General features: G+C 35.2%; 1 protein-coding gene across 1 annotated transcript; it reads right to left on the reverse strand.

Moving 5' to 3' along the window:
- Positions 1–1,657: 1,657 nt before the first annotated feature.
- On the reverse strand, positions 1,658–21,364 carry LOC149788942 (uncharacterized). Its single transcript, XM_089975085.1, has 4 exons — positions 21,248–21,364; positions 16,755–16,875; positions 7,452–7,603; positions 1,658–4,251 (listed from the first exon to the last, which is right to left on the reverse strand). The coding sequence occupies exons 1-4, from the start codon at positions 21,285–21,287 to the stop codon at positions 4,049–4,051; spliced, it is 516 nt and encodes a 171-aa protein (XP_089831211.1). The 5' UTR covers positions 21,288–21,364; the 3' UTR covers positions 1,658–4,048.
- Positions 21,365–24,940: the final 3,576 nt, after the last annotated feature.

A 24,940-nucleotide genomic window follows, 5' to 3' on the forward strand; every position in this document is an offset into this window, starting at 1 on the left:
AACTTTGATATCGCGTTTGACACATCGAATGACTTCTCTCTCCCTCAATCCTTCTCTTTCACTCACATTAATGAAGTAGATATATTTTCCCTTTAATGTGATTCAGTCCAAGTTATATCATACTCGACAATAAATGCATGGGTGGGTGTTTGTAATCGTGAAGATGGTTAGTACGTATAGGTAGATAATTGGTCTGGTTTGCAGGCTGGGAGCTAGGTAGGCAGATAGACATGTAACCTGCTGTTGATTAGGTCAGACGCTGTTGATTAGGTCAGAAGCCGTTGGTTAGGTCAGAAGCCGTTGATTTGGTCAGAAGCTGTTGATTAGGTCAGAAACTGTTGATTAGGTCAGACGCTGTTGATTAGGTCAGAAGCTGTTGATTAGGTCAGAAGCTGTTGATTTGGTCAGAAGTTTGGTATGGAAGTTGGAAGTAAAAACCTTGGATAAGACCTGTTGGTTTGGCTGATTGGCGAATAGGTGATTTACACAGTAGATACTATAGACGATTCACTCTGCAGGATCCGTGCAAGTCTTCGGACGAAATTCAGGAAATTCTCAAATGAGAACACTAAGTGAGTTCAAGATGAAACGTAATGAAAAATGAAAATCGTATTGCCAAAATGTTATTACGACAGGTAAACAAGCATAACGCAAATACTGCATTAATGACCAATAAATTGCGCTCGGATCGTAGTACCTGTATAGATATAGTTTTAAAAAGCGTCAACTTACCCACTGAAACTGTCAGAAAAATCAATAGGTATGCATCGATCTATGCCATGGTAGCTTATTGATCCCAATATTTGTCCTAACCCTAATACTTCTAGGTTATGTGTTTGTACTAAATTAAACCTATAGTAGATTGGTGAAACATCACCTTTTTTATTAAGATATACACCACCTGAACGTTGTCAAAAATGTTTTGAAAGATTGTGCTATCTGGTATAAAATCCGGGTAGAATTCACGCTAAAGATATGAGTGCAGCCAAACACGAAAGGAAGCAAGTACGTATTATTAAAAGGAATAAAACAAAATAATGTAACATTTTGTTGTTTAAGGATGTCAACAAATGATTATTAATCAAAAAGTATATATTACGCATATTTTGTTAAGGTGGGGACATATTCTAAATGCTAAGATTTTATGTGTGAGAGTGTTGAAAAATAGTATGATCTTCATAACAAATGTATAATTGTGTTGTACATTGCTAATTGTCTTCATGTCTGAATTGCCAGTAGCTTTTATCATTTTCATAATAACCCCAATACTACTGGTCTGGTGATCCTCAATTTAATTTTTCAAAAAAAAAGAAACAATTAGTGTTTGTCTGGTCATTTAAAATTTTTATTTGTAATTGCTTCATATAGGGTTACGAAAAGATAAAATCAAAAAGTTCATTGGTTCATCATCACCATTTTACAAATTACATCTGAACAAAATAACAGTCGTAAAACCACATAGTTGCAGTTTCCATTGTGTCGATACTCTACATATGGCTGGTGTTCAATCAGCTCTTAATTTGAAAATATATACAGTTTAAAATAAATTCCCAACATCGACTTACGTTGCGTTAGTATAATGCTAAATAAATACATGCTAATCTTCTATAAGGAATAGAGAAAACTTATTATAATATAAAAATATAAAACAAAAGCATTTTCATTTCAAATCGTGTTTACTTTGTCTTGTAAAAATTCTAAAAGAGTATTGATTATAAAATGTTAATGACAGTATGATAAAGAAGGAAACATTTATATGGTTGGTGTTTTACAGCACAGGAACACGAGTTGGTAACAAGTGCATAGGATAAAGTACTTTGCTCTAGGATAGCCAGCCCTGGCTGAACCGATAACAGTATTTGAACCCGCATCCTTTCAAATATGAGTACTACATACTGACGACTGTACATGTGAGACTCCTCCAAGCTAAACGAGTAAAAACTTAAAGATTTAGTGAAAAAAGCAGTTTAATGTTACATACAGTAAAACTTATTAACAGATTATAGTTCGAACTATCAGGCTCTTAAAAACAAAACTTGCCCGACTTTTTTTTCTTTCTTTTTTCTTTATGTGGCAATATATATTAATTTGTAAACCTCGGTATCTTCCAAGGCAGTGTTAAAAAAAATATATAATTTATTTGTCAATCCATCTTGTATGCATGTAACACATTATTCAATTTCTACTGGAGTTCGCTGATCGATCAGTAATAGATACTTAGCTGTACTAGAGCATGAATTTGCTAATGTTTGTTTAGACATGGGCATTGTCTTAAATGGATTCCTCCCCTGGAGTAATATACAAAAAGTACACGCAGTCCCATATACACGTTTGAAGCCGATTCATTAGTGTAATTAGAAACAAGTAAAATTATTAATGAATCTGCGATAAGTTACTCCTGATGAACACATTATCAAATATAGAGATATCGTGCACACAATTGCTAACTGAAATAACTTATCCCGCAGACATTGCATAAAATTAAACTAAAGTAGCTTCAAGTTAAAGTACCTAAAGTTGTATAGTTCATACTATAATGTGACAAAAAATGATTACAATTGTGTACAAGGTCAGTTTCCCCTTTTCGCACGTCTGACGACATATTAAGTTGCAAGTGAATCAACCAATGCGCCTCTTTGCAGACTCGGTTATATCCTTTGAGAAACGTTTTCCTTTGGCCTGGATGCTGCAGAGAGAGCTGGTCAGGTAGTGACCTCATTGCCTGCAATGCATTCATCCATCTTAGTGATTTCATTGCCTGCAATGCATTCATCCGTCTTAGTGACTTCATTGCCTGCAATGCATTCATCCGTCTTAGTGACCTCATTGCCTGCAATGCATTCATCCATCTTAGTGACCTCATTGCCTGCAATGCATTCATCCATCTCTCGCTTATGATTCTACTATTAGGCACGTCAGAAAACGTTTTAAATAAAACTCAGTCTTTGTGATGGTTCTCTAGTACGAAACAAAAATGAATTTCAAATAAGTCTCTTGCTCCAAAAGCTCCTAAAGTGTTTGTATTTATTGTTTGTTTTGCTCGACCTTTCTAAATACAGCTTATGAATTGTCCAAACATTATATTCATTGCATTTATTTTAATCAAAGACCCAAGCTACCTGAATTTTAATCGGTTGCTTTCATAAAACATACATAATTGCAAATGTCTAGCTCACATTAAATATATAAACTGATAGGCAGAGGCGGCGTTAGGAGTACGCGGGGCCTAGGGCCGACCATGACCGCACAGGGCCAGAGTATCGGTATCTCGATTGGTATGCTACTGCAAACACTGATTATGTCTAGACTAGATCAACTTTCGCGATTTGACGGAGAATATAGCTAGACAAACTCATAAGGACGACCTTAGGCCTGAAGCGCGGGGCCCCCTCAAGAGCGGGGCCAAGGGCGGTCGCCCCATTTGCCACCACAAAACGCTGTTCATGCTGATAGGAACTAAAATTAACAATACAATTTTTTTCTCCAAGACTCTTACCTTGTGCACAATTGTTGCCCCACTTTGTTCACTCATATGTTAACAATTCTTTAGTTACCCTCGTCCTACCAAGTTCAAGACAATCATAATTATACAAAAGATGAAATCGTAAGCTAAATCATTAAAAGTGTAGCTATGAGAGAATAATAATGAATTTGTAAAAAAAATACTAGGTAATAAAACACCGAATGAATAAACGACCGTTATCGTTTTGGCAAAATATGCTTTGAGAAAGCGTCTATTCACTGCACACAATGCCAAGTTAAAACCTCTTAAATAATTTTTGTGATGCCAAAAAACTTAATTGATTCTTACTCATTCTATATATATATATATATATATATATATATATATATATATATATATATATATATATATATATATATATATATATATATAGTCAAATTGCAATGCAATCTGCTGTTTTGTTGCCCCACCATATATTATCAATTTAAGAGTGGTGATAATCATATAATTTTCTTTCAATATATTAAATACCATGACAAAGCAATTAAATTCATTCTATTCATTTTTTTCCATTTCAAAAGTCGACTATTTCCTCTCATTGTGGTCGTAGTCTGGTGGAGGAGTAGCATACAGCTTGTTTATAGACGGATCGTCCGGCATATGGTGCACATAACCCCGGGCCATTTGCGGGGTGGCCGGGTAGGAATTGGCATATATTGTCGGAGGCATCTGGTTCATCTGCATTTGCATTCGGTTGGTCTCTGCTGTGGTTGTCACCACAGAAATCCCTTTAATAAATTTTTTTTAAAAAAAACTCAACAACAGTGAAAACGTTTTTCAGTCAATAATTCACCTTACTGGTAGAAATAAACATGTACGTAGATATTTTGTCAAAACTATCGGCATCTGAAGTTGTATTTCATTTAAGAAAGAGTGTGCAGTGTATATGGGTGTCTTTTCGTTAACTAATGATGACTATACATATAGACTTTTCATTCATTAATTAACCTGTAAAATCCCAGTTTTATGACGTGCAAAACAGAAACGATTTAGTTATAATGTATGCCGAAATATCTGGTGGAAACCGAAATATACCCTTTTACTATGCGTGTTGAGTTTGATAGGAAATATGATGTAAATTTATTATTTGACTTTGTTATTACTGATTCAATATGTGATTTAATGGGGTTCTAAACATCCGAAGTTTTCGACAGCATATAGGTATTACTGGGTAAATATTATTGGATTGCTTGGGATCTGTGGAATTCGATTATTACTGATTCAAGCAAATATTGTATCGAGTCAGTAGCATTCAAATGAAACGGTAGCATATGGATATTACTGATTCAATATGGGAGTGTTTGGAATCCGTGGCATTTCAATAAGACGGCAGCAGAGTGGTATTAATGATTCCCAACGGTATTATGTCGAGTCAGTAGAATTTCAATAAGGCGGCAGTATGTGGGTACTGCTGACCACATATGGGTCCTACCGAATATATATGGGTACTACAGACTACATATCATCCCATATCGGGTCAGAAACATCACATAACGAACATATTCCAAGAACACATTAATTATGACGCCAAGATGAGAAAAGGATCATTATTGAGGTAATCAATGTAAATTTGCTGGTGTGCATTAGTATTCACTACTTGATATTACACACACACACACACACACACACACATATATATATATATATATATATATATATATATATATATATATATATATATATATATATATATATATATATCCCACTACAATGCCTCGAACTTACAACAGTTAATCCGAAACTTTCGACGCGAGATCGAATCTTCCAAAAGTCTAAGAAGTTTTTGAAAGGTTCCGATGATTGCGTACAGTTGACCTAAAAATCTCAAGGACCATCTGATACGTGTCACGGTAACTTCATAGAAGACCACGTGTTCATGCACATATTGCTACAAAGACAAGCGTTGCCTAATTTGCAAACGTATGCCAGAGACCAAAGCGTTGAGAAGTTCGACGACAGAAGTTAGCTTTACAATCAATCAGATGTTGAAATGTCGACCCACAAGTGTAATTTATTTCCTGACCTGCAAGACAGATGCCTCTAAACATCTTTGCAAAACAAATGATTTCAAGGAACCAATGAATAGCCACAAGCGTTACATTCGCAACAACATCAACGGGTATTTGCCAATCACCATAATTTGACTATCCATTAGGTAGATTCCGTCTAGATGCTACCTGCAGAGTCTAACCTGGGGTGGACCGATGTAGAACGCGCAGGAAAGGTACGTGTATCATCCGTACTCAATGTTTGCGATAATGATCACCCAAGAACATATTCCATAAATCCATAACTTTTCTCTTTAATTAGTAGTATTATCCCGCTGTAAAAATTTTAAGATCGTTGCGACAAGAGTGGAATTGTGAAAAAAGTTTGGCAGTACCTTCCAGTGGGTCAGATATTTATCCCAGCCTCAACCTCCACCAAAAATACTGTCTGCCATTTATATTATATCACGTTCTGAAAAAGTGAGCTAAATATCGCAAAATAAAACCAAAATACTCAACTACATAAGAGCATTAATTCACTGGGATATAATTTCTTTAGAACATATTTCACGCATAGTTTTCGCCCTATGACCCAGGTCTGGAATTAGGTAAAACATTTTGGTTCTCTGCTCGATGAAGACGACCCTACTACGTTGGCTTTTAGCTTCAGAACTATGTTGGTCTTACGAAAACGCAGAACAAATATGCAACTTAAATGTTATAAGCCCGTTTTCAATTATTTATTCCTTCTTTCTTCCATTCTTATATCTATTTAATTTAATTTATATTTGATTTATATTTAATTGTTTATTTGTTAGTTTCAATTTTTTTATTTCCGTTACATGCTATGGTAATGTAGCTTTATTTACTGGATTAAATATTGTCCAGAATAGAGTTCAGTTCTGACTGACTTTTTTAAATTTGTAACGGAAACAGCTAATAATAGAGACATTGTATGTAACGCTGACCTAGCTCCTGACCTTTATTCAGAAGCAGTGGCAGTTCTAGTAAACAACTTTTTAATATATTTAATTATTTCTCAGAGTAAGAACCATTGATTTCTGTTAAGGCCATACTGATAGTACGTGATGTTAGACCTGTAAAACGCTTCTATATTGTCCTAGAAGGGTGATCACGTGACCCTCATACGGGAATCTGTTTTGTGTCTTAAATTAGTGTATAACTGGTTTCTCAATAGAATTTGGTCATTTGGGCTCTAAACTATTGGCACTTAAAGGTGTTTTGTTGTGACCAGTTTGAGCTGAAATTTTATTTTGTGGAATACAAGTGATTCTTTTCTCTGGAAATATATAAGTGCTCATACAGAATTCTTGGATAAAGACATTCATTGAAATTTATTCTGAATTCAAAACTAGATTAATTTTTGGTGATTAAACAAGGAACTGTTGACACAATATCACTTTAAAGGTTGCGACAAACGTCATCGCCTTCTATTTTGGATTTCGTCGGAGCTTGAAGTCAGATTTAATTAGGGCCTTTTAATAATATGACTTTTATTTTTTAATTCTTAGATTAATTTTAGATTTGATTCGTAAAGCCGTAAGTTCTTTTTCTCATTTTCCTTGGTTTCTACGGAAATAAATCATCCGTTAAATTTTACGAAGCTTGCTGTCTTCACTTTTCTTGTTACTTTTTGCATGAGCCTAAACACGTAACAAATATATATATATATATATATATATATATATATATATATATATATATATATATATATATATATATATATATATAGAGAGAGAGAGAGAGAGAGAGAGAGAGAGAGAGAGAGAGAGAGAGAGAGAGAGACGCATATGATTTCTTTCTACTACAATGAAAACATACGAATGATTCAGTTAAACTGACACACTAGAGATAAGACAAAGCAAAACATTATAAAGTGTACATATGATTATGCAATAACATGACTGAACGATTGTTACCGGGATTCACATACGGCTGGACGACCTGCCCACTTGTTTGACTTTTACATTGATGGCAGCAACAACAAGCGACGACGGTTATCAGCACTGCCACCCCTGCAAGGGTTCCGATTACAATTCCGACGATGGCTCCTATAGTAGGCCCGGTATATCTGATATATTTAAAATATCGATAAATATAGTAAAGAGAAAAACACAAATTTTCGACGTTGATATGAAAGCAGGGTGGAGAAAGGACAAAGTATAATATGGAGTTTGTTGTGGAGTTATTTATTTCACACACCTCTCACCCTTCCCGCTTCATGCAGCTAACAGAAGCAACAGTAAAACCGTTCTCATGTCGTACTGGATCGATATGTAACAGTACTGGAGGTGCGTGTCCATAAATTATTTTAAAACTGTTATTCTTCTCACACCGCGTATGATGCAAAGGAAGTTTTCACCTTCACTAATGTTTTAGCATCGTGGCCACACGTCATAGATTAACTATAAATGTGTGTGGCTTTTAGTGTCAAAGAGCCACGTGGATGCCGCAAGAGCTCAGATGGTAAAGCGTCGAACTCGCAATTCAACGGTCTTGGGTTCGAGCCCAGCTCACTCAGGCCTGGTTCGGTGTATCCTTGTGAAATGCACCTTGCTCCCAATTCCTGGACATGATATAGCCAATAATTTGTGAAGCGTGCCCTTAACTGTACCCCGGCGTACCTGGGAAATATATTCTGAAGCACAAAGGATTTCAATCTGGCAGCTGACTACATTTCTACAGACGAAATGCCCATGTCATTATTATTGTGGTTCAATTTAAACAAATTATGTCAACATATTCCCCAAAGAACACTAAAATGAGGGCTTACACAATAGAGGAAACTGTGCACTTTTATTTTTCATTTTATTAAGTTTTGTTCATCCTCCCATTGAAAATTAGAATCCTTAGCTGCTTTATCAATCAATTTTCACACAGTGTAAACACTATTAAATAAATACGTGAGCTTCATTTGTTTTTTTATTTGTTTGATTTGGGTAGGTTCTGGCACATGACCTACATTAGTGTTAAATGTTGGTGGTTTTTAGTTTTATAGGTACATAAAGAACGTGCACGTCATAAATACTAATAAAGACTGTTATTTTTTTCTTACATTTCAGCATTAATCTGAAGACTCCGTGATCCAGATGTTAATCATATCACTTGCGTTTAGTATTATTTGTAGATGTGTACGTGTTTTTTTAACACAGATCTGGCCCTTTTAGAAGGACAAATTGCCAGGTCTTTTCCAGGTTTGTTCCAAGGGTGATACTGACTTTATTTTAACCACTACTTATGACCTTTACAGAACGGAATAGAAAACGTTTTTGTTCAGGAAACGTGCATTTTCAATATCAAAAACTGTTTCTATTAGGAGACTGTCCAATATGATCTAAATAAATCATATGATCCTGTACACGGTCAAGATAAGCTTTTAGTGAACTTACTGTCGTAATCTAGTATGGATTATATCGAGGGTTCGATTACTAAAACTGGGCATTTTACTAGATACTATTTTAGACAAAAACACTTTTCAAAGCACCGTAAGACATGCTACATTGAGTATCCTATTCGAGATCACTCCACAAGGCTTCAGTACAGGGTATGCAAGATGATTTAGTAGAATTTAGCCTTAAATTGCAAATGACCATAGGGAGTATTTTAAAGAGATAGTTCGGAGTTTGGCTCATTTTAATGTTCCAGAGTGTTAATAAGTTTTGCCCCTTTCTTTTAGACCGCTAACTTTCCCGCCTTGTTTCAAATTAGAGAGATTGCTGCTAGTGTGTTTTGGAAGTGCTGTAACTATTCTTGCAGCTTCAAGCTTAGTTTTTCCAATTGTTCTGACTCGATCAACGTACATCCATCCCAGACTACACTGGCATATGACAAGATGGGCCTTTATAAGTTGTACATAGTTTTGATAAAATTGGCCTGCTAATTTTGTATTTTAATTTTCGAAGATTGGCTATTCGAAATGATGTTTTTAAAAGGATATCAATGTGACAAGTCTATTTGATATTTGCTAAAAGCAGTAGTCCTATATGATGATGAGAATCCACATACTTAAGATCAATATTTGTTACGTTTTTGTTCATGGAAAACATACCCAATGTTTTTTTTCTAGATTAAACCTTAAGAGCCATTGATTGGACCAATTATTCAGTTTTATTGGATCATTATTCATGCAAAGCTCTATTTCATCACAATAAGTGAATAAATAATGCAGAGATACGTCATCCGCAAAAAGACGGGTGAGAGAACTCCTGCCATGTTATAATTACTTTAGCAACTCTTCTGCAAAGAAATCAAGAAAAGTGACGACATTGTAGTCCCAATATTAGTATGGGAGGACAATATTGCTTGAAGATGGGAAATCCTGTGTTAAATGGGCATTTCTTCTATACGATTAACACGTGTGTGTGTGTGTGTGTGTGTGTGGAGGGGTTCGTGTGTCCTGAAGATGGGAAATCCAGTGATAAATATTTGATCATAAGTTTTGTGTTGTTACGAACATTCTGCCAACACGTTTTACGCCATCAGAATGGATACGCAGAACTGATATGCGAAGGGCCTACTTTGAGCCAGTGTGTTATAAGATGAAAAACTCTGGCCCACTATATAATGTAGTATGATAAATCTTGGCGTGGTTTTTGCCTACGCACAATTCAAATAAACGTTCTCGTAAAGTTTTACTAAAAGATGTTTTCTGTCTGATCTTACACATATTATCCAACAAACCGTTATAATCATCAAAATCCAGTTATCTACCATTCAAAACTAGCATGAAACCATCAACCAATTCTATATTATCCATTAGATATTATTATATATTTTACTTTGGTTAATAAAGTATTGCATCGAAACAGAAGGGGGTGGGAGTGAACGTCGTTTTAGGGGCCTGTTTAGGTGAACTGAGAGTCTCTAATACCATTATTTTGCCTCAATCACACCGTAGCTTGGATCTTGTTAAGGATTCAGATTATTGAACACATATGCATTGTCGAAAAGCTGACAAATAAGCAGACAGCTTCATCACTTTCATAGCGACGGATACATTTTCTCTCTGTTCCAATTTTTGTGCTTTGAATTAACTACATTCAACACATAGCTTGAGATTCGTTTGCCAAGATGTAATTAGAGTCACGTGGCTGGAATGAAATGCCAAATGACTCTTTCTATTACATTACTGCTGATGAACCAAATTAAGTTGTGCATGTCATTTTTTTTTTTTTTTTTTTTGCATTGTAAATTTAATATTACACTGCCGATATATTGTCACTGAAAAATAAATATTAAAATGTTTAATACATTACTAATTTGTTTGAAAACAATAGTAAAATTAGTAAATCATTGTTACGGATTAGTAGAAACGGAGATTACTGGTTAATAAATCATTCGAATGGATTACTAATTCGTTTGAACGGTGTAATAAATCGTCATAACCGATTAGCAAATTGTTATAACGGATTACTGAATCGTTAGAACGGAATAGTAATTCGGTCAATCAGATCAGGATATCATTCGCACTGATTAGTCAATCTTTCTAACGGATTACTAAATTTGTATAGCAAATCATTTTCATGGATTATGAAAAACATAGACGTAGATCTGCTATGCGGGAACTACCAAATGAACTCTTCAAGGAAAAAGGTCAAGAAACTTGAGGTAAATGCAAACCAAATTGTAGTACATGATGGCGATATATCCTCAAGATGGTAAATCATACGTTAAATAGGATAAACATGCGGGGGACATGACCTCAATATGGGAAATCCTGTGAAAAACATTGGACTTAAGTTTAATGTTGGTACGAACATTTTGCATACAGGTGTTAAGCCGTCAACATCGATATGCCCAAAGTTTAGTCCACGGGAAATTATTATAAAGGCCTTAAGGCAACAGGTAATACACTGAGACATTTGGACCACTTGTTAATTTCAAAATGAAAACCCGTTTTCACGTGGACTGTGCCCACAAACGACAAATAAAACAAAAATACTTGTACATTTCTATTAAAAGATCTTTTCTGCTCCACCCCACGCATTACATCCAGCAAGCCGTTAGAGTCATCAATACTCAGTTATGTACTATCCAACACCCACACAATACCATCAAAACGACGTTAGAGTGACAAACAACAGATTATTTATTTTCCAACAATCCCACTTTACCATCTACACGTTGTTGGAGTAACAAGTACCGACTATACATCATTAAGAGGCTGTTACAGAAACCAACACTCAGTGATCTGCTATCCAATACCATACTATTCCATAAGCATTCTGTTTGCGTTACAAGCATCACGGCTATCTACTATCCAAGACCCACAACGTATCTTCGACACGCCTTTGGAGTGATCGGTATTCAACGATCCACAATGCAGTACCCACATTATACCATCAAAACGCACTTGTTTATAAAGAAAGAATATGAAGGTCAATGAGGCATTGGGAAGTTAGTGTTACTTAAAAGGAGTTTAAATTATATTTTATACTCTTTTTTGTTTTCTTTTTCATCATACTTTGTGTGGTCAGTAGAGGCGTGTAGGTTTCTTTGTTGATGTAGTATTTTGGATGTAAGATAATAGGTTAATAGGTGATTAATCATTCTAGCAGCGTATTAATAGTATAGTGTGTGTAATGGATAATAGATTACCTGTTGTTGGTGACTGTATTTTTTTTGGTAAAGTGGGTATTGCTCACTCCAACAGTGTGATGATGTTATAGTGTTTGTATTTATAGGTTAATGCATTTGTATGGGAAAATATGAACGAGTTTTTTGGATGGAATACTGCACGACCTTGGGAGTGCAGTATATCCATCCGACAAAACGAGTTCATATTTTCCCATACAAATGTAGTAACCTTTTTATCATATGCTCATTTTTTATTCTACCTAAGGCTTAATTATATAAACAAAATACACTATAAGAAATAACGTAAATGAATGTATGGCGTATTCCAAACTAAATTTACAAACGCATATTCGTCATTACACAACAACAACATTATTACTGCGCACATAACTCCGCCCAGATAAATTTGAACTTAGTCGCGCGCTCGACATAACTTTCAAAAGAAAATGGCGTGTCTAGTTAAATTTGAAATTTAGAGTCATATTGTGAATGCATGTGCATTGCAACAACTTTTCCATTTGATCTGGAATGAATAGATTTTTGGTATTTTTTTCAATTCTACAAACTTTCGTGATTGTGGACTGGATTTGTATGTGACAATTCCACATGAAATACATGGGATTGAAGAAGCTAGGGAGAATCGTGTTGACATCTGCAAATGTGTTTCTGTTTCTGTCATTGAATGTTTGAAATATAATGTGGGAAAAATATGAAGTTTTTCAATTGCAATTATCAAAAAGACGCTATGGAATTTAATGCTTATTTCATTTTGAGTGCAGTAGAAGGATGTAATTGCACTTATCATCGAAATTACAGTACAATTTCGAAATGTGTAATCAAGATTTAGAACCTATCACATGGCTCATTTACTTCGGATTTGAAGAACTAAGAAAGTACATTTTGAGGAAATTTAGGATGTAAAACTGTAAGTATATTTGTTTTTTGCAATTCTTATCACCAGCTAAAGAAGACAGTATATGACTTGTCACTTGTATGTTATTTGTAAGGACCTGTTCTTGCGTCTGTTGTATACTGTAGCTAGCCTAAATCCGAAACATTATATCAACGCGGAATGTGCCAAAACAGCTGGTGTGTGGCAGTCCACGAAATATCTGTTTTAGTTCATTCAGAAACAAATTTGAACAACCACAACGTAAAGCGCCTCTTACGCGAGTGTACACGATTTGCTTACAAATCAAAAGTGCTGGCGTCTGCGTCCATTGTTTGTTTACAATAGAAATTAGTTCCTTTATGCACGTAAATGCTATATGTGTATTGACGCGCGGGTTTAGTATCGAGTAGTACTGAACGATTCTGACAATGTAAAGTTAACGGGGGAAAAAATGAGCATATAATAAAATTTGTAACTGGATGCTCGTCGCCCTAACGGCACGTTGGATAGTAAGTGTGTGGTAGAACAGAAAATAAATTCTATTATTAACAAGTTCAAATATTTTTATTTTCTTTTTGTAAGTGGGCACAGTCCATACCTAAATAATCATGCCACTATAAATTTTCTAGTGCCCCAGAATTATCTAATATTATCGATTGAGTGGAATTGGGCCTTTCACGTTTCAATTGCCGTGGACTAAAGATTTTGCACATTCATTGTGATGGCGTAGAACTTATATGCGGCATGTTCGTATCAATAACAAAAGGTTTAACCTTTGTGGTGGAAACAAACTTTGCCTTTTTTTGAGCCAAGTCGTCCAGTTGGATCTTCAATGTCATAGTCAGAGATATGATAACGAACCAGTGGAATTACTGAATGACGATCAGAATAAATAATGCATTGAATTTCTCTTTCTACACTGTGAAGTTTCTCAAGATGACTGTAATTCATATTCCTCGTTTTTGTGTGTCTAATGAAACTCGCAATGGCTGCATTCAAAAACATTTATTTTATCACTGTCGAATTTTCAGCGTGATTCCAAGTAGATCAGTGAGTGTAGGTTGGTAACAATTGAAAGCACACTTCCAACAAGACCTCGAGGTAATGGACGTTGGTCTCCAAAAGATAAGCACGAGAAATAACATAAAATGAAAATATTTCAGTGAGGAAAATCGGAAACAAGGCAGTAAAAGGACGATAAATGTATCTTCGTGATGTGTTCTTAAATTTCATTTTGATTCACATTCACGAAAGTCTACCAAAAAAATGTAAGTGCCTCTACGTATTGCTTTGATCTTCTTTTATGGATACGATAACATACATACACGCACACATATACACACATCTGATAATGGAAGGATTTAGTTTACGTTTGATGGGCAATGATTTAATTCGTATCTATTTTTCAATATATCTAGGTGAGTCCTGATAAGAGCGATTTGGCTTTTGAAACGCGTGGTGTTAGCGAATTTAATTCTGATATCAATTCCTTCTATATTCTATTTCATTCGCCTGCCGATAAACAAAATTCAGAAACAAATATTCTAACAAGTGAATTGACATTAGGTAAAGTCAGTCAGTGTAGTAAATCTAGGGTAGAATTTCGAAAATTTGCAATATATGTTGAAGAACCAAAATCTGCCTCATGAAGCATTGGCATTGAAACAACCTTTCTGCTATCGGATTAATAAACACGACAAACAGTGTTAAGAAATTAACATTTAGGTTCATAAAACATTAATATCTCTTTATGAAGTGTTTTCAGAGTGTCATTCCCGTGTTCTTTCGCACCCATTGTACAATTTCATTGTGCCCCCTCGTGATTTCATGTTAAATTCCCGTTAGTGACCATACAGACCCATGCATATTAAACCTTTGAAAGCTATAACATTATATTAACATAACAGGTCCGATTGACCCAGCATGTTCATTTCAAGCCAAGTAATATTAGTATAATATTACTATGTTAAATTGCCCGCCAGACAAAGCCATAATGTTAAATCTACGGACAACATTTTAACATTTGATTTCCCATCTTGTCCTCCGACTGGCATATCGCCGTTCCATAAATGTTGAAACTCAGTTTAACGAATGTTTTCTCATCTTGACTTCAGAGTGTCATACAATGTTAATCCTACTGACGTTTTTAACACAGGAATTTCTATCTTGACGCCAAAGTGTCATAAAACCGTTTAAAATTTGAACAAATGGGTTCTCCCATCTTGAGGCCAATACGCCCTCACATGTTAATCCTATGAGAAAAATATAACTATAACAATGTTCAATATTTATATATCCATTCCAACAATTTATTAATCTCATCAAACGAATTAATGATCGGTTTTAGCAATTTTTTAAAGCGATTTAGTATTCCCTTATAACGACTTACTAGTCCATTTGAACGGCGTATTACTTCGATCGAACGATATACTAATCCGTTCAAAAGAATATGAACTCCATTCGAACCACTTGCTATTCTGTTATAACGAAGTACTAATCCGTTCAAAAGAATATGAACTCCATTCGAACCACTTGCTATTCTGTTATAACGAAGTACTAATCCGTTCAAAAGAATATGAACTCCATTCGAACCACTTGCTATTCTGTTATAACGAAGTACTAATCCGTTCAAAAGAATATGAACTCCATTCAAACCACTTGCTATTCTGTTATAACGAAGTACTAATCCGTTCAAATGGTTTAATAATATGTTTGAGCGGTTTATTAATCTATTATAATGATATACTATTCGGTTAGAACGATTTATTAATCCGTTATAACGTCTTACTATTTCGTTAAAACGGAGAATTACCGTAAAAAATTCCCGAAAATACTCGTTTCGCGATAAGATTTATAAAAACTTGGGTCCACAGAGTAATTGTTGGAACCATCCGTGACGTATGTATCAAGGAATTATATTAAAGTTCGCTGCAAAGGCGAGCGTAGAGACGCGAAGGCTATTATTGACGATAAGTGTAGTACTGTATTCCCAGTACAAACAACCATGTACTAAGCAAAGATTTATCGCAGTCCCTTTTCATTAACTTCACATCTCAAAAAGGGGACTGGAGGGAGAAATATTGTTTTATTTTGCACTTAGAATCACCACGATTAAATGTCGCAGCAATACAAACACACTATGACGCAAGACTGGTCTTCGTAACTTCAACAACAAAGCAATTATTAAAATGTCGTTGACATCGAGGTAAAGAGTTTATTTGATCCACTTGGAACAACTATATAGATTTGTTTAGGGCAAGCACCAAATTGATCCATTGTGCAACTCTATCTCAGCTGACCGAAGAGTCATGAAACCTGCAGATATTCCGGTAAGAACTCAATAAATAAAAGTTAATCTTTAAGTTAAAATTCGCTCCCCGGTTCCGTCCTGACTTTGATCAATATCTGTATAGTGAAAGGGCTTTTCCTGGTCATGAATAAACCTATTTGTTCTATTGACTTTTTCCGGATTCCTCGGAAGCGAGGGAACCCTGCTGTAGAAGAAAACTAAAACAAATGGATTGATGGATGGACAATTCGCCATAACTTCTATAGGAAGATTAATTCAGGCTTAAGACTTTGTCTGAAATAAATGAAGTAAAATCTTTCATTTTGGGGGATTTATCGCAAAAGTGATACGCGCAAAAATAATAGTCAAAATCAAAATATTTCAAAAGGTTATAATTTCAATGATTTCAAGCGTAATTGACGATTCTAATAAATATGTGCGCAGTATTATATAGCATTTAGTTACGTTGTGCTGTATCCGTATGTATTACAGCAATACTGGTAGCCAATTGATCCGCAACAGTCGTATGGGCAGTATTTTGTAAATCCATACTCGTCATAGCAAGAAGTAGATGACTTCACGTGACCTGAAAAGACAAAAGATATTACGAGTTCTCTTCAGCTAACAAGCCAATCAAAGACGGGAGGAGCACGGTCATATGTCTCGGGCCTCAGGCTCTAAAGGGCCTATATTTTTATCAGTTGTTTTAGCTCTCTTAAATACTCTTGTTGTGCACTTAGTTGTATTTTAAATCTTTACAAAATAAATTATATGGGCTTGTTTGGCATTCGATTCAACTCCAAATTTCAATATGACAAGGCTCTAGTGGCCTCAGCCCTTGAAGTGGCCCGGGCATCTGTCATCCTCTGAAGGAGCCTGGCTACTAATACCACCTACTCTATTACTATCACTACTAATATTACTAATACTCCTACTGCAGCTACAGTTGACTGACATTGTGCGTAACAGTAGTGATGGTGGTTGTAGTATTTCTATTTTTAGTAAGGTTGATGACTGCAGGATTATTTAGAGTAGTAACATCCAATTATTTACGGTAGCAACAAAGCTGGAACAATGTTTAACATAATATCTGTAAAGTGAACTCTTCAGAATGTGTTGCTGACGGCTTAGTGTGGGTATGCATATATATACGTTTGTGATGGCTCGGTGTCTGTATGAAAGAATATATATTTGTGTGGTTCGGTGTCTATATGCATGAATAATATGTTTATAGACACCCATTATAGGATCAAGCAAGATATGCTAGCATGCAAGACACTTGACTAGGCACAATCCAATCTTAGCAGTGTTGATGTGCCAGAAAATACTAAGCGAATCCAAGTCTTAGTTTTTGTTTTCTAATTTTTTAAAAAGTTAATTCGTTGTCTCATAAGCCCAACAGTCTTTTGAATACATATTATTTACTTATGTCGGTGTTCCCAGTGGATGCTATAACGCTCTCTTTATTAGATCTGAGATAGCAGATCAGAGTATTACGAATTGTTTTATTAATTGAAGCAAAATAGTATTTCCTTATTTGACTGGTTTCAAATTTATTTTTAAGCAATAACTGCTGAATCAAATAGCAAAATGATGTATGCATCACGCACATTTGAATTAGACCAGTGTGCCTGACAGTATCATACTGTTTACGTGAGAGAAGGTTAATTATAACAGGATAATACCATCACAACACGTTTCCATTTTCTCTGCATGAGATGTTTGCTGGGTAGGGATGATCGACAGCAGCGTGCAAAATGATTATTTTAAAAACGTAATACGTGACCTAAAACGAAATATTAATAATCTGCTTCTGATACTTTATTAAATCTGAACCTTGTCCTTCTAAAGTTAGATAACGATTTTTCGTGCATGTACACTTATTCGATACGATTTAGGTTTGACTGGGGAAGAGGAGCTCAGGGGTATGGCAAATTTGGGTTGGTGAGGGTGGAATGGTATTGTTTTCTAATCAAAACGGTTTTGTGGGACAACATATTTTCATATTAGCAACTAAAGGTAGGGGCGATACACGTGCAACACAGTTTGAAAAGATAAAATAATAAGATTTGGCCAGCGAACACGATTAATTTGGCAAAGCTCGTCAGCAATCATTAAATGCACAGACGGATCGTACAGCTTTGTATCGTATCACATGCGCGAAATTTCTAGTCACCGTTGACGAGTCTTATCGAGTTATCACTAAACGTTGTACATAGAGGGTACTAGTAATTACCAACAAAGTAGATCATTGAGATCATGAAGACATTGTATATACAGCCATGACATATGATCGATGTGGTCCCATTTCATTTTGTCAGCAGATCGATTTTCATTTCACTAAAAGTTGTACATGGAGGGTACTAGTAACTAACAGCAAAGTAGATCATTGTGATCATGAAGACATTGTATATACAGCCATGACACATGATCGGTGTGGTCACGTTTCAATTTGTCAGCACATCGATTTTCATTTTATTTTCCCGACAATAACACTGTTTAAAGTACACGTTTTGTGCCCCAAAAGGCAGACTACTCTTAATTAACATTGTCTTTAATAGTTTTAACAAATCTCAACATAATTAAAATCTATCTCTACACTTTCATTATAAATGAGGCATCTGCTAGGCAAAATGTTTGGTAGACCACAGAACAATTTATAATGTAAACTTACAAGACGTATGTCATAGTGCTACCACAGATCGATTTAGCGATCTACCATTCAACGGATTGAGTGGCAGGGGACCTGAAAATATCCCTTGCTCTGAACTGTAGAATAGAATACATAAGATTAAGTGGAACACGAAATTATCTTCTGATAGAAAGTATCCTTCCTGGAAAGAAAATCCAAAAGCCCCTCCACCCTGCCCCTAAAATTAAAGGGTCGGTCCCTTGGCACCTAAAATAGGATTGGCATGTACGACAAAATAAATCCATGTTTGTACTTCACAGGCATGGTATACGGCAACATTAGTTACTTTGTGATCATTATCGTATTAATCTAAACCAGCTATGTGCGACCTTTGGCCCTCGACCTGGTTTAATCAGTTTATTTCCATCGCAATGTGTGACCTTAAAAACCGCTTATCCGTCTCGCACGCTGATGGAAATTGCACATGTCTGACATTAAGCCATTAGACGCTTAGAGACATTAAAAGATAATATATTTTGCTCATATGATCTCGAAATGTCTTTCCTGGTGAGATATGGGAACACTAAACAAAACTATAACAAGTAATACAAGAGGCGTATTAACTGTTTCTAACATAATTTAAAAACTTGACAAACAGGAAAAACACGGGATACAAGGCTTTGGTTTCCTAAGTAAGACACAAGGACAGTATGACGCATATGCTATCAGGCTAATGCAATATTGTACGGGTCACATAGGACTATCAGAAAATGGAAGTCCAGTGTAATCAACATATCACTACAAGGGGTAAAAAAAAAAACATACACTAGGAATACGACTAAAAACCTACACTAGGAATACGACTAAAAACATACACTAGGAATACGACTGAAAACCTACACGCACAACATACAAACATAGAACAATAATATCCTGTATTCTCTTTTTTATGTTTTTTTCTTCTTCTTCTTATTATATATATATATATATATATATATATATATATATATATATATATATATATATATATATATATATATATATATATATATATATATATATACTTTTATTTCCTATACTCTGTCTGCTTATAGTAGAATACATATGGACTTAAGATTCCAATACTAATGGTGGAAGATTAAAAACCTCAAGGAAGAAAGGGAAAAGGCAGTCACTCGACTCAGCAGAGAGCCTGAAGGAACACCAAGAAGGATCTTCCAATAAGTAAAGAAAACTGGCAGTTATAAATTTGATCCATCATAGACTGTCCAAACACAAACACGATATGCCAACACAAAAACATTGCAAACTACACATGGCAAACATCAAACACTACTAAATCTTCTGCAAATATTACTAATATGGCAAGGAAACTACCCGAAAGGTTTAATACCTTAGGGAGGGGAGTTCGAGCCGTCAAATTCTTTAGTTCCGGAAGCAGAACGGACAGTTTTCCTGAAAAGGAACTGCAAAGGTAAACGTTTATCTAAATTAATAAATAAACCCTAATCAAAAGTCATAAATATTTTACCAAACTCCTATACTCAGTTTTTACCAACAGCAACACACTTAAGGAGAATAACATTAGCATATACAATTCTTTAAAATCTTTCGACTAAAGGAAGTCATTTTGAAGATTTCCAGTCCAACTGACTAGAGATCGGATTGGTATCCACAACAAAAAAGATTCCCTGCTAAGATCTTTTATGTGGTTCTCAAGGTCGCAGTTTTGTATAAACATGAATGCTCGACAGTGTTGATATAAGACACCCATTATATTGGTAACTCTCGTTCATCAACAGTAAAGTAACGAAAACCAACGATCACTTTAATGTGTGCCAGGAAACAAATAGCAAAAAAGTTACTAAAGATTGATCTAGTGTTATATAGTTGATAGTTTTTAACTTTGATTTCGCATGTGATACCTTAGATTACTTAATTTTCTCTCTCTCTCTCTTTCTCTCTCTCTCTCTCTCTCTCTCTCTCTCTCTCTCTCTCTCTCAGGAAGTAGGAACCATAGATACCAATTCTTGGCTGGAGTGGTTGTTAAACGGGTGAATCATATAATAGGGACTATAGCTAATTCACTCTGCACGATCCGTGTTACATGTAATTGTAAAACTTCAGGACGAAATTTAAGAAATTCCTTATAGATAACATCGAAGTGAAGTCGAGAAGGAACTTTATTTTTTTTTTAAATGTATACTATAAAAATTAAATACGGTTCGATCAACATGCTTAAAGTATATATTTCATTCTTAACCAGTAAACTGTTTTCGGTTCTTGATAACTTTATAGTTACAAACAAATAAAAGTATGAACTTACCCACTAACACTGTCAGGAAAATCAACAGGTACGCCTCCATCCCTGCTGTCTTGGCTTATTGATCCCAATATGGATGCTAACTCGAACTCTAACCCTTCTCGATAGGGTGTGTGTGTGTACTAAATTAAATATACAGTTGATTCTTGGAACATGACGTTTAACATAAGATATACACCACGTGAAGAGTGACAACGAAGTTTTTGAAGCATTGCAATCTAGTGTTTGATCCGGGTTAAGTTCACGCTAAGGATATGAGTGGTGCACAAATTCGAAAGGATGTATTTATATATTATTGAAAGCAAAATAATTAAATCTTTCTAAAATTACGGAGGTCAACAAAAAATTATTACTCAGATAGTCTATATCACGTAATCTTTTGGATGGTAGGAAAGTATGCTAAATCCTAAGAGATTATGCTGCGGGTACATGTTTTGGAGAGACAGAGAGAGAGAGAGTTGAATAATATTTAGACCGAAAATACTTTAAAAGAACACAGAGTCAAATCTATTTTCTGCCGACATCTCAAAATGATGCAAACGTTTTCGGCCCCGACCTTTGCAGTTGTGTGTATATATTCCTTAGACATGCCCGAGAATACCTTCAGAAACTGGGGCTACATCCTTGGCTCGCCATCGCAAATCTTTATGCATACACACACAACACTTGGGCATTTGGGCTACATCCTTGGCTCGCCATGGCCAAGCTTTATGCGCACACACACACACAATACTTGGGCCACATCCTTGGCTCGCCATAGCTAAGCTTTATGCACACACACACACACACACACACACACACACACATACAACACTTGGGCTACATACTTGGCTCGCCATAGCCAAGCTTTATGCAAACACACACAACACTTGAGCTACATCCTTGGCTCACCATGGTCAAGCTTTATGCACACACACACACACACACACACACACACAACACTTGGGCTACATCCTTGGCTCGCCATGTCCAAGCTTTGTGCACACAAACACACACACACACACACACACACACACACACACACACACACAACACTTGGGCTACATCCTTGGCTCGCCATGGCCAAGCTTTATGCACACACACACACACACAACAATTGGGCTACATCCTTGGCTTGCCATGGCCAATCTTTATGCACACGCACAACATGGTAGAGAGTTATACCAAGTAACCGACTGACGGAAAATAAAAGTGGCCGACAGGAACAAACTTTAGGTTTTGCAGGTTCAAATCTACCCCATATATCAAATTTTGTTACATTTGATACAGTTCAAGAATGTAGTCAACAAAACATCTTAGAACGGTATGCCAAAGGTACAAATGAACCCAGACATTAAGCTTACGCCAGTCAAATATCAATAAATAGTCATGTAGATATAAGGATCAAGGTTATTTTGTTTAGTACATTCTCACATTGTATGATATGTTCTAATAAAGATATTTAATATATTCCAGTAGATTATACCCTGCTAAATCACATAAACTTAATATGCATCTCTTTAAGGTACACGTTTACGTAACAATTTTTGACACATTGTGTTGGTTTTAGAACCGTTTGAATTAAAATTTATGTACGTTGAGGTTACAGGGTTTCCTAAATTATTTTTGTAATGTTTAATTGTAGATTGGGATATACATAGCAGTAGAGGGCATATGATTTTCACAAACGCAAAGTGACTTTCATTCATCACGGTTTATCGTTGCTTTTGAACGCTTTCGGATGATGCAGGTGTGTTAAATCATAACATTAAACAATAACGTTGCAACAACATTCCAGCAAATTCACTAAATCATGTTGTCACAACGTAACAAGTTATTTGGAAGGAAATTAGAAATGACCAATATGTTTAAATTTTAAAAAGAGTACGTTAAATGCCGGAAAAATCAAGCTTGGTGACAAATATTATTTTGCATTTCTAACGTTTTCCAAAAAACACTTTTTTGCGGAAAGAGCAAATGAAATATTGGCATTTGCTATTCCATATGAAATTTATCAATATAAAGTGATGTCCTATGATATAAAAAATTCTCTTTCAACATTCCGCGTTTGGTGAACATGAAACATCTGTGCTAGATAATTATAACGCAAACATCGATGACGTCATCATCCACAACTACACGCGTAAAGATCGAATGGAAACCATTCGGAAGTTTGTTGATCGACTCATTGGTGCAAATCTGAATGTTAATTTTAAAGGCATTGTCCAACAGTGTTCTATGACAACATAGAATTTATTGGCATCTTTTAATTGCTTGCTGTTTTGCACATGTGATGATTTTGCACGCTAAAAATTTGACTATATGGTATACTTTTCGGTACTGTGAACAAAAAATTAGTTCACCTTTAACTATTGCACTTGTGTTATGTTAACCTTGTTTATGGTTAAAGGAAACGGATTCATATTTAGAATTACGAATTTAGATCAATAAAGTCAACAAAATATCTGATTGACGATCCAGCCCAAACGGAAGTTCCGGTCACAAGTGTCAAACATGGCCACGTGTTCCGTCATATTGAACACGTAGTATATATTGCCGAAAGTGACATAAACTGTATACTCGCATTAAGCATTAGCTTACTATCATTGGATATTAAATATGTATAGTTTTCATTTCAGCTGGTTTTTTTTGTGGTTTAGAAAGAAATCCTGGTACAAGACATTATGTGTGTTTCGTTCATGGACGAATCCATCTCTTTAAAAAGATTTCATCCGGTTTAAGCAAGTCATTTATGTTCCAACTTAAAATCGCATATTTCTATGCAGAACATTTCTGGATTATTCATATAAAAAAGCAACAGAAAAAAATATATGGCCTAGTCCCCACACCATATTATAAATTATATATGTAATTGATACTCACTTTTATATCCCCTAAACAAATTTAAAAATCGAAACAACCCTTAAGTCCCTGGACCAGTGATACCGTTACCTCATTTATTTACTCCAGTGTGCTGTTTTCATTTGTACCATTATGTTTTTCTATTTGACGTTCTCCGATTTACTCCCTACATTTTTTGAGACGCTATTTTGACATGGCTTGTAACAGGCTAAGGTTTCGTGGCAATGAAGTATGTTTTATATTCTCCACGCACAGGAAATGTAATTAAATTGTTTAGATAATTCAATTTGAGATTAATTTCGCTTCTTAAAGTTAAACTGCAAATCAAATTGTCACTTGATTTATTTTCTTAAAACATACCTTCACTAAATCTTACAGAGCATCCAGCTGAGTTCCTGGCATTCAATGTGGAAAATGTTCACAAGAACAGATTTTAAAATCCCAAACTGGACGTTTCCAGAAAGAACAACGATAGTATACAGCATCATAAGAGTCTGCCTATGGCACGTATTGTTACTTCAATGAACAACAAAAAAGAAATGAAACCAATCATTTTAAAAATCCAAAGATCAATTTACAAACGAATGAATATTTTTATATTTTGTAAAATGTTTCCATTATGCTGGTTAGTTGTAAAACATCTCATCTAGAACCACCAATTATTGTTTTAAATATACCGTTCGCATCCCTAAATTCTGAAGTTTTATGTGTTGAATAATTGTAGACTGATATTGATAAATTCACAATATCTTCATTTTCTTATCATATTTATCCAAATACAAATGTGTGGATTGACTCATATCAAATACGTACTTTATTCCTTTTTTATAACGTACTGTCTTCACTATCTTATTA

Source organism: Sinohyriopsis cumingii, chromosome 11, assembly GCF_028554795.1.
Source record: "Sinohyriopsis cumingii isolate HCF-2022 chromosome 11, ASM2855479v2, whole genome shotgun sequence".
Classification (NCBI taxonomy): domain Eukaryota; kingdom Metazoa; phylum Mollusca; class Bivalvia; order Unionida; family Unionidae; genus Sinohyriopsis; species Sinohyriopsis cumingii.